This window comes from Eleginops maclovinus, chromosome 3, assembly GCF_036324505.1.
Source record: "Eleginops maclovinus isolate JMC-PN-2008 ecotype Puerto Natales chromosome 3, JC_Emac_rtc_rv5, whole genome shotgun sequence".
NCBI lineage: Eukaryota > Metazoa > Chordata > Actinopteri > Perciformes > Eleginopidae > Eleginops > Eleginops maclovinus.
The window spans coordinates 15683693-15698548 of NC_086351.1; the positions used below are offsets into that span (position 1 = coordinate 15683693).

The window sequence follows — 14856 nt, forward strand, 5'->3', positions numbered from 1 at the left end:
AATCATTTCACTTCATAAATTTCAAAAGCATTTTTTCATTATTATCTTTCTTGCTTTTCAATGTTTTTTGTCCCGTCATATTTGACTTTTTTCATCAATTTCTTAATTTGCAAGTTAATTTCTCCAGATCAACATTTTTTTGTGATGTATCTGCATGTTGTAATTCAAAGTATTAACAGGCTAAACTCTAAGCATGGTTTGTGACAGCCGGTCGATATAGCTCCATAAATATTTAATATGGGAAGATTTAAAGTTTTCATGAAACTGACTGGATGTACTCTGAGTGGGCGGGTGACCATATGGTGTCAGTGTTCTGAATAACAGATGACCTCAGATCAGATTTATCTTGAGAGGGAGATGGGGAGGGAAAAGAAAGTGAGATGGGGGTGCTTTGGCAACACTGTTCATCTAAAACATTCATGCCAATAAATGAAGATGAGCTAAACTGTAGGGAGAGGCAGAGAGCGGATACGTCAGTGAATGAGAGAAGAGAGCCTCAAACAGAAAGGGGGAGCATTAGTGAGAGAGAAAGAGCAAGACTTCCTTCTCCACCGTTAGACAGACAAATCAAGTTCTTTACCAAAAAACAACTGACATACTAAGAGTTTGACACACTCTCCCATCTAGTAAAATGCAATAGTTACCAAAAGAAACTTACAGATTGCAATGGAAATCGTAAAAAATGTGTTGCAGCCTGAGGTAAAACACCATAAAACTTTTCTCCTAAAAGATTCCTCCCATTTTCCCGCACAATGGTATATGAACATGGATTTGAGCATTACTAGAATGTAATATCATACAAAACTAACAACTAATATGCTGTATAGAAAATCACTAGACTAGCGTCTGTGTTTTTATTTGCTGTTCTTTGTTAAACATACTTGATCCAAACTTGACAAAAACTAAATAAAATACATCAAACTCATCTTTGATAGTCTTTCTGCTATTCCAACAATCACTGGCTCTGACTTTGAGAGTTTAGAAGAGGGACTGAATAGGGCTCAACCGTAATAAAAAAAGATGAAACCACTGTTACATTGAGTTGTTTTACTAACCAGCCAGCGAGTCTGTGACATTAAACATGACACGCCAGGACATCCAAGATAGAAATGACTACTCATATACTGCCAAGGACTCTATGGCTATATGCTTGGAACGTTTAAAAATGTTGCATATACGTGCTAATATTTTTGTAAAAAGGGTCTCATGTTTTTTTTTAAATCTATGATCTTTTAATGACTTGCCTGAACTGACTCTTGTATGTGAAGTTGTAAAGTGTTGTGTAGTATATGTGCAGTGAACATGACTGCATTGGGTCATTTATTTAAACTTTTCAAACTATGTAAACCTTGTAAAACATTCTTTGGCAGAAGTGAATTTAATGATTGTCATTGTCATTTGAAATGGGGGGGGGGGGCAAGATTAGTAGTTAGTAAAGTGAGGTACAGGGGGAGGGGCAGAGTAGAGAGAGAGAAAGAGAGAGTTAGAACAGACAAAGAAAGGGAGAGGTGGGGGGGTGTGGAGTGAGAGCACCCAAAAGAACACCTGTTGAGATTAGGGTTGGCACGCGACCCACTCCAACTCGCGTGGCAGCTGCACCTCACTGGAACAATAGCAGTAAAAGAGAGAGACAGAGAAAGCGAGAGGAAAGTTTGAATGCACTACTTATCCTTTCAGGTCATGTGTGCGCATATGTGTGTGTGCGCATTTGTGTGTGTGTGTGTGTGTGTGTGTGTGTGTGTGTGTGTGTGTGTGTGTGTGGTTGTTTATGTGTGTGGCATACTAATGTGTGCAATGGGAGAGGGAGGGAGAAATGGGGAAAGATAGAAAGAAAGAGGGACAGGGAAGTGTGGGCAGCCAAGAAAAAAGACATGTTTTCAAGTTAACTACTAGGTGAAAGGTCTTATTTGTCTTTGGGTTGTAGAATAGGGCAGAATATAATAGAGAACACCTGCTCAAGGTAGTGAATAAGGTGTTGGTTTAAAAAGCCTGCCAGCTGTCACCCCAGGTGCACTGAGTTCTGAAGAGTTTGTTAGAGGAGAGAAGTCTGAAGAAGAAGCACTATATTTAATTAAGTGTGTTCATACTGACCTAAACATTTTCTCATCAAGATGTTTTTTCCTTCAATAAATATTTATAAGACTTATTGTATGCTTTAAAGTCCTTTTCCATCTCTAACATATGTGCTAAAACTCTTATTATAATGGCATTGAGGAGCGCTGTGAGTTTATGAGTTAACGTTCTTATTTCCATGGCAGTTCTGCTCCATGAACACACAAATTGGAGCCCAATTACTCATTGCTTTACTTGGATGCACTGCAGATATGAGGCCATATTGAATATAATTGTACCCAGTGAAATGCATCCAGTAACATTGGTGACTATGCTTTCATACTAATTTCCCAGTGGTGATCCAAGTCACCTCTGACTCTCCTTCCATTTAAACGCAGAACACCTGACCATATATCACATCCACTCTTTCGTTTTCTCTCTCTCTCTTACACTCACTCACACATACACACAGAGATTTTATTTTATTTCATTTCCATTTCCAATGCATTTCATATGTTGATGGCAATTTCATGCGGAGACACATGCTTTCTTGGAAGGTGAAATCATGACAGTGATCATTAAATTCAAACAAAGCTGATTTTTACCTACTCCAAAGTGATTTAGTATGTATCTATTTTACTACCACTTTTTCCTTGCCAAAGTCGTGGCATTCATATTTTTCTCTAACACACACACTGCATAACAGAAACGCTTGAATGCCTCTCTATTGCATTATGTAATTCACCCCTGGTAACTATTCTGGATGCTAGGTCTGATCTCTGTTCCTCCCTAAATTCTCTGCTTCACAGCTGAGCTCTATTTGGCTCTGCGACGCCATCTAGCGGCCATCCAACACCGCACTGGAGGCTGTGTCTGCTTGTATGCATCAGTCCTTCTTTCATTATTTTGGACTAGTTAGTGATTTAAACGTGGAATAAACTTCTTCTTTTTTTTGGGGGGGGGGGGGGGGGGGGGGGGGAGAAATACACTCGTTCATAAGAAAACGAAAGTGAGAAAAGCGTGTGTTCACTACATACATATGTGTTGATATTATAACAACAACTTAAAGTGGAACCAAAGTTGGATAGTGTAAAGCTGACAGCTCAGGCATGCACAATAAACCAACGACTGGGTTAAATAAACGGTACAAAACCAACAAATGTGCAAAAGCCCCTGTTTAATTATTTTTTTTTAAATCATGGCCATTACTTATTTTCGATTCACAACTTATTATACCGAGGGCAATATTACATTTGATAAGATTTCGTTCGTGCGTTAAAGGAATAACTTGTGCGCCAAATCGCAGTGCCGTGCATTTTTGTCACCCGTTCTTGTTTGTGTGTCATTCCACGGAAAACTGCACTCGATGTCAATTAGGTAGAAGTGTGCGTATGTGTGCGCAGTTTGCACACGCAGCCGCCTGCTTCTTCGCCTCCCTCTCTTTTTTCTGTCTGGAAGGCTTGAGAGGGGTTTGTTCGATGTGTGTTATGTGACAAAGGACCGCCCAACCCCGACTCGTGGAGAGAGAGAGAGGGAGAGAGAGAGAGAGAGAGACATAGAGAGAGAGAGAGAGAGAGAGAGAGAGAGAGAGAGAGAGAGAGAGAGAGAGAGAGAGAGAGAGAGAGAGAGAGAGAGAGAGAGAGAGGGGAGGTGAAAAGCGCAGAGCATATACAGTCTGACTTGAAGTCTTTTCTCACACTAGCTTAACGATCATGATGTGTCCAAGAGACATTTCCCTGTTTGCGAAGAGAGGCTCAACTGTTGAATATGGTCTTGTTTGACATCACAGTGATGCAGGACCTGGTCAGTGACCACCTGTAACCCTACAACAACCTATTAAAACAATTATGAATATACAACCAATCAGTAACATTTCACCATTTAAGTGATAAATTATTGAAATACACAGTATATTAAACAGACATACTACTACGTTTAAAAGCAGACACTCTAAGGTTCAACTATCCACAACATCTTGGACACACTGTAAACATTAGGTAATGCATAACTACATTAGCTGTAATGCGCTAACATCTGGCTTCAGATCATCTCTATTCAGAATTATAGGTGCACACCATTCATAACATCAAAAAATTAGATAAATGTTACAGGGTGCATTTCTTTCACTGTGCAATTACCCAGGCAACATAGGGGTACAAACTGTGCTCAGTGTTAAAGTTTCCATATGGTAAAGTATACTTAGTTTCCCATATAGCTATATGTTAATGGTATACACATGGTCTGGTGGTGGGAGAGTAAAAAGGGGGGGGTTCCATAACATAAGCCAGTGTCTCTTTAAAAAAATTGAAGTTTCTTGTTGTATTCTGGAATGAGGTCAGACACGAGGCTCCTCATTGCACGCGCTGATTATTATTAGATTCCTTTTTTAGCCAATAAGCGCCATTGGGGGCGTGAGTTTGGCACAGAGGCAGGGTAGCGACAGCACCGGATTGGTGGATTTTTATCGCCGTTGTATCTCAGGGAAGGGATAAATACAAGCAAGGGGGGCCGGGACTGGAGGGCTGCTTGAAACTCGACTGCAGTTCTGCAGATGGAAGGCGAACAGTGTAACTCTAGGCTTCTTTTTTTCTTCCCCAGCATGCATGGCTTTTGTTTCTAGAAGAGGGGACAGAGCTGATGCAGAGAAAAGCACTTACCTTACACACTGTACTTGGGAGACCTTTTTAAGATCCCGGGTGTTCAGTGTGGCACTCAGTCTGCGCTCTGGAGCTGCATAGACTATGTTCAGTCCCCACACGGCTGACTTTGTTTTATAACACAGAAGGCAGAGACTGAGAGGGACAGATAACAGGGTACTCGGTGGAGACTGGGCTATACTGTCCGTGGTGTTTTAACACCCACAGAACCTGGAAATTAAACTTCTTTTTTTTTTTTTTTACACATCGAGCCTTTTTAAAGGCTAGGCTGGACTGTTATTGAGTTCACTGCACATCTCAGGAGTGAATTATTTCTTGCGCGTGTTTTTTTGCTCAGCTCAAACTGTGAAGAGGAGCAGAAAAGAGCTGAGTTTGCTTTAAAGTGAATCGGAGGACCAAGGAGAGAGGGAGAGAGCAAGAGCAAGTACACCGCTCTCCCTTTGTGTGTATATCTGGGCAACATGGTGCAGAAAATGAGCCACACGGAGAGCACCGCCGAGGCGCTCTCCTTTTTCGCCGGAGATTCGAGCTCCGATTCCGGGGCGTGCATGGACCTGGACCCCGCCGCCTCGCCTCACTCCCCGGGCTCCACGGCTTCTTCGACTGCTGGGGACAAGCTCGGAGAGAACCCGGCATGGTGTAAAACTCCAAGCGGCCACATCAAGAGACCCATGAACGCGTTTATGGTGTGGTCACAGATAGAGAGGAGGAAGATCATGGAGCAGTCCCCGGACATGCACAACGCTGAGATCTCCAAGAGGCTGGGGAAGCGGTGGAAGCTGCTCAGAGACAGCGACAAGATCCCCTTCATCAGAGAGGCAGAGCGGCTCAGGCTCAAGCACATGGCGGACTACCCCGACTACAAGTACCGGCCAAGGAAGAAGGTTAAGTCAAGCGCCTCCAAGCCTGGCAGTATCGGAGACAAGGCAGAGAAACTCAACAGTAGCTCTCACAACACCAGCACTAAGACATCCTCATCTTCCAGGAAGAATGGATCCAAATCACCCAGCAGCAGCAGACTCCATAAATCACTTTTCGGGAGCAGCAGCAGTAGCACCAAAGCATCACCTTTTGCCTCTGAGCACACATCAGAGCACCACCACAACTCTCTCTACAAGTCGAAATCTGTCTCCTCAGCAGCCAAGCAGATACCGGATGCCAAGAAGCCCAAGCGGGTTTACGTCTTCGGCAGCAGCGGGGCCAACTTGAGCGTGAGCCCTGCTTCTTCAGTTGTGGTCCCCGCCAGCCCGACACTCAGCAGTTCGGCAGAACCCAGCGACCCGTTAAGCCTGTATGACGACGCGGCCAGCGGCAGGGAGGAGGGAGCAGACTCCCCGGGCAGCAGCAGCAGCCTGGGCGGGTCTTCGGAGCGCCACGGAGGGCACACATACAGCAGTCGGCGGGCTTCCTCACCAACTCCCTCCGGCTCTCACTCCTCCGCCTCCTCCCACTCGTCCTCCTCGTCTTCCTCGGAAGATGAAGAGTTTGAGGACGACTTGCTCGACATTAACCCGAGCCCCAGCTTTGATAGCATGTCGCTGGGGAGCTTTGGCTCCTCGGTGCTGGACAGGGACTTGGATATGAACTTTGAGTCCGGCTCCGGGGGCTCCCACTTTGAGTTCCCCGACTACTGCACGCCTGAAGTCAGCGAAATGATCTCCGGGGACTGGCTGGAGTCCACGATCTCCAACCTGGTGTTCACGTACTAAAAAAAACGTCAGGTAACGTCCTGCGAGCTCAAATATGACCACAAACAAACAGGAGTTCCTGGTACAGTGGGCGTAATAGTTTGTGTTATAAGTACACCCTACTAGTAAAAACCCACTGAAACTAGCCCCCGTCCCTTCACGTCTAGATAGACAAGCGCTGCAAATCCTTGGAAAGCTTAACTTTAAAGCGAATAACTTGCTTGTTGTACTTTCCTTTGGGTGCGTGGCCTGGGGACTTTGGTTCAACCATAGAGGTGGAGTGCAAACACGAGAAGGAGAGAAAATGAGACTGGCTGCGTTTCCTGAAACGCTCAGTCCTGAACTGTTTTTTAACTTAACAACTTTAACTGTGATTGATTTGCACGCTATGCGGTCAGCCGTTCACTTAATCAATGTTGTTGCTGATTTAAAAAAGGGACATTTCAAAACTTTTTACCAATGGCCAAGTGAACTTCACCACTAAAAAGGTACAGAAATAAGACTGTCGTGCAACATTTTTAGTGTGTCACCCAGAGGGATTTCTAAGGAAACCGAGGTGGGTTGATGTTTTTCAAAAGTTGAATATTTTCTCAAATGCAAAAAAAAAATGTTAAGCATGATAGCCTACTTTGTTCCTATCTTGTGCTGAGATTTTCTGTAAGACTGTCGAGCAGTTTAAAAACGAGTATTAGGGTTATTTAACTGGATAGGTGGCGCTCGCTTTCGGTTCTTCTCTTTAAAAAAAAAAGGACATTGAAATAATCACCAGCTGTTGTAATTTTTTCAACCTTCAGGATTCAAACGCAACTTCAAATCTGTGCTGAACTTTATACACGTGTTCTCTACGATTCAGGACCAAAATTCTTTAATTTCAGATGATAGAAAAATCCTCACCGATTTTTTTTTTTTCATCCTCTGAGCTTTGTTTTGTACATGTATTCAGATGCCATTTTATATGGGATGTTGTATTTATATACTGGCCAAGCATTTTCGACTTGATCATTTTTTTATTTCTTGTAAACATGATCTAGTCCTGTTTTTTTCTTACACGGTTGTTTGTCAATATGTTTGTGTCTGTCACATTTCCTTCTCAGGCGAAGGGCTAGTTTCAAAAACACACAACTTTTGATTTAATTTTATATTTAAATTTTGGACACTGAAAAGAGAGGAAACAGTTTGATTATTTTCTCAGTGTATTTTTGTACAAATCTATATAGAAAATGGGGGAGTCAACAATCGGTGTGTGTAGCCTACTAATACAGCTGTATTGGATTTCCGAATTTTTAATACCCCATCAGGCTGGTTTTCATGCTGCCTTCAAGTGCTCATGGTAAACTCGGATTTAAGATATTTTATCGCCTGTTTAAATGCTTTTGTAAGGACAACCAGCATAATAGACCTTATATCACTGTGGTGCCTGTTGTTTAATCCTTAAAATGTTGGGCACCAAGTTATTTTATACATAAGTGACCTGAGCAGATGACATAAAAAGAAGCAGGTGAAGAATTGGTCTTTTACTTTACAAATTTGGCACATTTTCTTTAACTTTTACCAGCATATACTGAAAAGACTTCTTTGATGTCCAATCCATGATTATCATGCATTTTCAGTACAGACCTGATTTACTTAACTACAGTTACAAGGATGCAATTACAAATGTTCCTACAGCACTTGAAAGCAGCACCAGCCTTTGTATCTGCCTACCTTCTACGTTTACAGTGCCAGTCTGCAGGCTCCTTAAAGACACAGGAATGCATTATTTCTAGAGGCTATTCCTGTGGACCATGTGGGTTTAACAGCATCACTATCTTAAACATCCATTGTTTTCTTTTCACATTATCCATCAGATATCTTGCCTATGACAACAAATGAGGAGATTGTAGCTTTACATTTGACTTATTTCTTGATGTTTTCATTAATTGATGTCACATTTGCCAATCAACCTCTTGATTGAACCAACTATCAATTCAGCAAGCAAACAAGGATGATAACATCAAGCATATTCAAATTTCTGACTTGAGTTCCGCAACACCTACTTGTACTGCGTTTCTCATTGTATTTGAATATATAATCTTTTCTACTTGTCAGCTAACTATTAGCTAATAATTGTTTTAGTATCTTTATGGCATGGTGAATAGCATTTGTATTTCAGATTCAGGTCATTAGCTGTTGTGTTTTTCAGAAAAAAAAGAAAAAATGAGGAAAAAACGATGAAACGTGAACTCGATCTTTGTATATTTGACTGTATCATAAAGCAAAAAGATTGTGTGTTTATGTACGTTGTTGCTATCGAAGACAGGCACTGTCCAGAACTGCTATCTTTTACACATCCTTACTTACATTTAAGATGGTCAGTTCAGGACTCTTTTTTTATATATATATGAAAGCATTTTTAAATATATTGACTTTATTTTTCATCCATCCTGTGCAATATGCTGTGTAGAATTATCATTTATTGTCTCTAATCATGCCATAACAAAGGAACCACCCTTTTTTTGAAATTCAGAGAAAGGGGGGGGGGGAAACTCATGCCAGCTAAATTGTGTCCATTCACTGCCTGTCAGATTGTTGATATAAACTTGTGTACAGAACTTTTTCAAGGAAGGAAATAAATATCAGCTGGAACTGAAACTCTACAACTCTTTTCTTGATTCTTGACCCTTGTATGTTTCTCTAACTCTCAGCAGCAGGCAAAAGCGACATGTTAGTAGACATAGATTCTATAAAAGAAGAACTGTCTTATAGCAAATCCTTTTTATCATAACCAACTTGATGTATTTATTGACACATCCATGATCATTTCACAAAGCTTTTCAAAAACACATAAAAAGAGTGAGAATTAAAACGAAGAACACACAATCATTTATTTTAAACCTTACAATATGGATAACCAAAAGTGGTTAACATGGAGAACACAACTTTTAAGAAATGCATAAAATAGATTTTTTTTCTCTTTTTTAAAATGTGTGACAACATACTGCATCCTGACCAACCTCCTCCTCCTTTCGAGGGAAGCACAGATGATGGTGGGCACTAAGGTGTGAAATTAAAAGGCCATATATTTCATAGTTCGTGCTCTTAGTTTTTAAGTTAAAATGTTGTTTTGCAACATCTCCATATATGAAAAGAGGGGTTTAATTCAAGTTTCACATTTTGTGATAACTTTTCATGTCAGCACATATTTCTTGTACACAACACAAAAAAGTTTTTTCTTCATTGAGTGTAAATAGCCCACAGATGGTCCACAAAGCTTTTGCAAAGCTCATCACTGAGCTATGAAACTTTTATTTGCAGTTACACTACAGTAGGCATGACTGATTTCAAGAGTTTTATATCCATCTCTCCCTCTCTTCAGACTTAGGTTGCATGCTCTTTATTCTGTAAAGCCTCTGGGAAGCTTACACCAAGCACACTGGAGCCAAGAAATAGATGCATGTATATAGACTCAGACAGAGCAAATCAATAAGATTATTTTAACCTTATGGTGACACATATTTGATAGGTTTTCATGTTAAGCCCCCATAAGGCTTATGTCTACATCATGCATTCAAAATGAATCTTAGTAGGGGAGTGTTGATGTGAGACTTTGATGTCCCATACTTACGATTTTATGGCCATGTGACATAACTATAGAAATCACTCAAGAATTGTAATCCCAAATCCCAAAACATATCAAACGACCTGCACTAAATTGTAAGAAGTTACAAAGTTTCTAAAATTCCCACAAACTGTTACAAGTGTAAAACGTAATATTTGATGCATGACATGACATGATATAGTTATTTCCCACTTATATCACTCTTCATAAAATGAGGCATTAAAGAAAGCCTGCTGTAACAAATGTCTGCATCTTTCAACACATCCCCCCCTGAAACGTCAATACTCATAGAATCAAGAACCAAATTTAAAAGCTCCTGTGCGCTGACCAGATGAAGCTTCACATGGGGCTACTGTAAATACATTTGTACATTGTACAGGATGTGTATTTATTCACCTAAAGGCCACATTAAACAGACCATGAAGTGATGAAGGCGAGCAGATTTCACCATCCCATGACTGCACTGTTTTATTACTAATGCGCTTCTTGAGTAGCCAATTATGCTGCCTGCTTAGGTTTGTCTAATTGCCGAAAATGTATTCCTTCTGAAGAATAAAATCTCACTCATTTACATCATGAATCAAAGCTGCGCAAACGCTAAGATCATTTTGATTGGCTAAATGATAATAAATGGCTGCAATATAGGCTGTTTATTGGCGAATACACAATCCTAAAAGGTAAATCTTCTTGGGCTCCATCCCAGGCAAACTGAATTTATTTTATTGTAGCCTGTTGTGCAAATGTATGCTGGCTGTCTGGTGTTCAGACAGTCATGATTTCCCCTCCCCCTCTCCCAGACAGACCCTTATCGTGGGGGAAGGGCTGGTTTAGCAGCAGTCAGCCAAGGGCCCTCCAGCATAGCTGACAAGCATGTCTGTCTGTCTAGTGTGTGTGTGTGTGTGTGTGTGTGTGTGTGTGTGTGTGTGTGTGTGTGTGTATGTGTGTGTTGTTGAATATCTATGCATCAAATTGAGCCCCATGACATGACTTTCCCTGCAGGTAGCCCAGACATTATATGTCTACCTCACATATTATCCAATATATCTTCTTTGAGTAATTATTGTTCCCCGTCTTTGTATAAAACAGCACACTATGTAACAATATTGCACAAAGGAATCACTAAGCACTATGAACATTGCAGTATGTTATTGGTTTACTGTTACTCCCTGTAGCAATATTTTAGCACTACTGCACAACAGCCTAATTAGTTGTATAAAATTGCAGGTGCCATAGCTGTTACCGTGTGCAGTCATTATGTATGGTAGGCTATACACACTAATGGTTGATTCCGTTTAAAGAGCTTTGCATTTCTTAATGATGTAAGTGGATACAAAATGGAAATAGCTAGCCATTTCAGGCAGTTCATTATTTTGTGTATCAGTCACACATTTTACCATAGCCATTTAAATAAGCACTTTTGTGCATGTCATATTGGTTTAATTGCCTGTGTGTGATGAGTAAGTGTAAGACATGCATACATGTTCAATATGATATTTATAAAAATGTAAGTTCTAACCAGGTTAAATGTTTTTCACCAAACACAGTATTATACAGTAAATTGGTATCAGACTGTTTTCAGGCAAGAATAAGACAAAACATCCGCAAAATGTATTAAAAGCTCCCAGCCATTTAACTTGTGCAACATCTTGATCCAACAGAGAGCTTAATGACTGAAAGGTCATCCATTTTGCCTAACTCAGATTTGTTGATCAAGTTTTTCGGGATGTGCAATCTATTCATCTCTGTCATGAGTTGTTATTGACATTAACAGGAGAGGAAAAATTCATCTACTAGATGCAAGAAAGACAACACACATGTTTTTTTTATAAAGTACATTCAACATTCAATACACTGGTGCAAAAAGGAGCTAGGCTTGCTGTTGAGTCAATACAATGAGTGTGCACTAGTGCATTCATCCATAAGGGATTTTATGAAGCTGCTACAAACAAGCCCTTGCAGCATTACAACAATATGCAGATATATACATTTTATCCAAGCCTAATTGGCTTAGTTTAAGAACTGACTTAACACATAATGTAAACAATATCATCTTTACAGCTGGCATACATATGCATTTAGTTTTGCCCAGCATTGCACATTTCTTTAAGTCTTAACAACACATTGATAAATACTTGTTTGTTATAATCTTGCAAATTGTACTAATATCTCCAGCTCTTCTGTCTCGATATGTGTGTGTAAAGCTCCTCTATGCTGTACTGTATGTAGCCAGTTCAGTTTGCAGTCTCATGCCTGGCTCAGCTGACTACGCAGTGGGAGATATGCAGGCAGCAGCCAGGGCAGAGCAGAGTGGGCTGACTGCTGGAGTCAGTGGCCCAGTAAAACCACAGCAGGGAGGATAAGAGCTTTGCTGAAGGGGGGTGAGAGAGGCATGACTGCATCTCTATGTCTGCCTGTCTGTATAATGTATACTGCCCCGAGGGGGTGGATGGTGTAATGGTGGTGGTGTGACATTGGGTGCATGACTATTTCTTCCCTCTTTCTGTTTTATACATTTTTTAATAACCTCTTCCTCTCTTACTGTTTTCAAATCACACAGTTATGGCATTGTATGTGATATTTTCCTGAAGGTATGCATTCACGTAAACAGAAACATCACACAAACAGAAAATAACAGGAACTAACAGTCACATTACTGTTTGTTTGTCAGGTTTGTTTTCAGGACCCGGTATTGTGGGTGAGAGTGATACTTCATGTGTTTCTACCAAAAGATTGAAGAACAACCTGAATGTCGGTTGGAAGCAATAGATATTTCCGGCAGGGGCATATTTTTTATCTTCTATTGTAATTGTATGTATTTGCATCTACATTTCTGTTGTCTTTCTAGTGGATTTATTTTTCTGTGGCAATAAAATATGAAAATCAGGACAGAGGGGAAGACCAGCAACTGGCAAACTGGAAGACACAGTTATAAATTATTCTTTGCCTGTGCTTGTCCCTGATGTCTACTCTATTCAGGCAAAATGCCACTACTGGTTGCTACACCAGTAACATCTTGTGGTACTATGTACCTGGAAACAATTTTGCTTTGGGATAAACAAAACACTGATGCCTTAGAATGCAGTTTGACTGCAAGTGTTCTGAACTCAGGTGCTCTGTTTTGCTTTTTGATACAACAACCAAAAGACCCTTACCTATTGTTCTCAGTTCAGCAGCAGATCTTTAAATGTACTCATGTGATAATAATAGCTGATTCATAATTTAACTTTGGATTACTATCTACCAAATTTGCATGCATATGGACATTGATCCTTGTTATCGGAGTGCAATTAAATAATTAAATGATGATTTTCTATAACCAAAATGTTCCTGCAACATGATAAAACCTAAAAAGGTAGCTGAGATTGAACAAGATGAATGAGCCAATTTTTTCTAAACCCCACAGTCCTACTTTGCCTCCAAATTATGCTTTTCAGTCTAAGAGCTTTCACCTTGTGGCAGTGTTGCCATTGTTTATATTTACTGCCACTCTGTGCATTAACAAACAAAGAGACCGTTTGTCTCTTCCTTTGTTCCCCTGCTGCTGCTGTCCAGACACAATGGTAGTCTCCAAGCACGGCATCCAGAAAACTTTTAGTGTGCCGCAACCATGCTATTTGCACACTTGACATTGAGAAAAATGACAAGAAAAGAAAGAAATGATGAAACAGAGAGTGTGACAGCTTTGTTCATTGGACACTTGAATAAGAAACAAGAAGAGAAAGAGTTATCATAGGGGGAAATATGAAAGGTGCTGGCCCTTGAACAACACATTATTAAATATTGAATTTAAATAAAAAATGAAATATTTTAAGATAAATAATATGTCATCACAGAAACACTGATTAGTTAATTGACTCGGGAAAGTAAACTGATCAAATAAAGTTGGTGAGCTTAAATAAATAAATAAATATAATAAGAAATCAAACTATTCCAATGTGCTCCATGTTAGTATTCAGACATATTCACAGTCCGTCTGCACTGTTGTTTGCATAGTTGTTTGACTTTGAGAGGGCGGGACTCTTTGGAGAGCGAAATGAACTAGGCGCGGCCAAAAGGAGCCCCATCCATCTATCACACGTGTAGACAAAGGGGGACTCCACAACACAAAGCTAGATGTGCCCTCTCAAACTTTTTCCACGACAAACGGCGACGCGCACAGAGCAAAACACCCCCAGGTGAGTTGTCTTCTGCCTTTACTTGCACCCCCGGTGAGATTTTTGTGAATTTATTTCCAGTTAAAAGTTGCTTCTGTAGTTGGTGCGTCAGCGCTCAAACTTGAGCACAAAGCAGGAGAGAGAGGGAGAGAGAGATAGAGAATGAGAGGCAGCGAGGAGAGAGAGGGCGAGAGGAGCGGTCCCCTTTTCCTTTGTCTGATGCGGGGCGCTTTGAGGAGAGAACTTGAGGGGATGCTCAGACACGCATCTTCATAACGCTTAAAAATAATCAACTTATCATAGTTATAATTAATAGTCAGTGAGTCTTATTGGAGGTGAGATGGAGTTTGTGCAGCTGCCGTATTTTTGTCTCTCGGGGATGTTGCGACGCACAAGACAAAGCAACTGTCTGTCAGAAGTTTGCGAAGAAAAGCAGCTTTTACGCACGCTGGAAAAAAGACAAAGTGACAAGTATTAGTTCAAATATAGTTCGTAAATAGTTCCCTCCCGTTCAATACTTTTTTTGATAGTGGTGTTCGTGGTCTTGCGAAGTTGCCAGTGCACTGAGGGAATTCGGAACAATGCAATCAGGTGTAAAGTCTCCAAGAAAAGAAACTGACACATAATTCCACTTGTTGCACAATTAAGTAACACTATTTGGAGGCTAAACAATGAATATAAATAATGTTTGTTTTGGAAATGACTAA

The 14856-nt window shown here is 40.5% G+C and overlaps 1 protein-coding gene across 1 annotated transcript; it reads left to right on the forward strand.

Moving 5' to 3' along the window:
* Positions 1–4550: 4550 nt before the first annotated feature.
* sox4b (SRY-box transcription factor 4b) lies at positions 4551–9028 on the forward strand. Its single transcript, XM_063879157.1, has one exon. It carries the CDS (start codon positions 5171–5173, stop codon positions 6416–6418), a length of 1248 nt encoding a protein of 415 aa, XP_063735227.1. The 5' UTR covers positions 4551–5170; the 3' UTR covers positions 6419–9028.
* Positions 9029–14856: the final 5828 nt, after the last annotated feature.

Excerpts from the sequence above, each read along its gene's own strand:
- sox4b (XM_063879157.1), top strand. The coding sequence starts at position 5,171 with ATGGTGCAGAAAATGAGCCACACGGAGAGCACCGCCGAGGCGCTCTCC.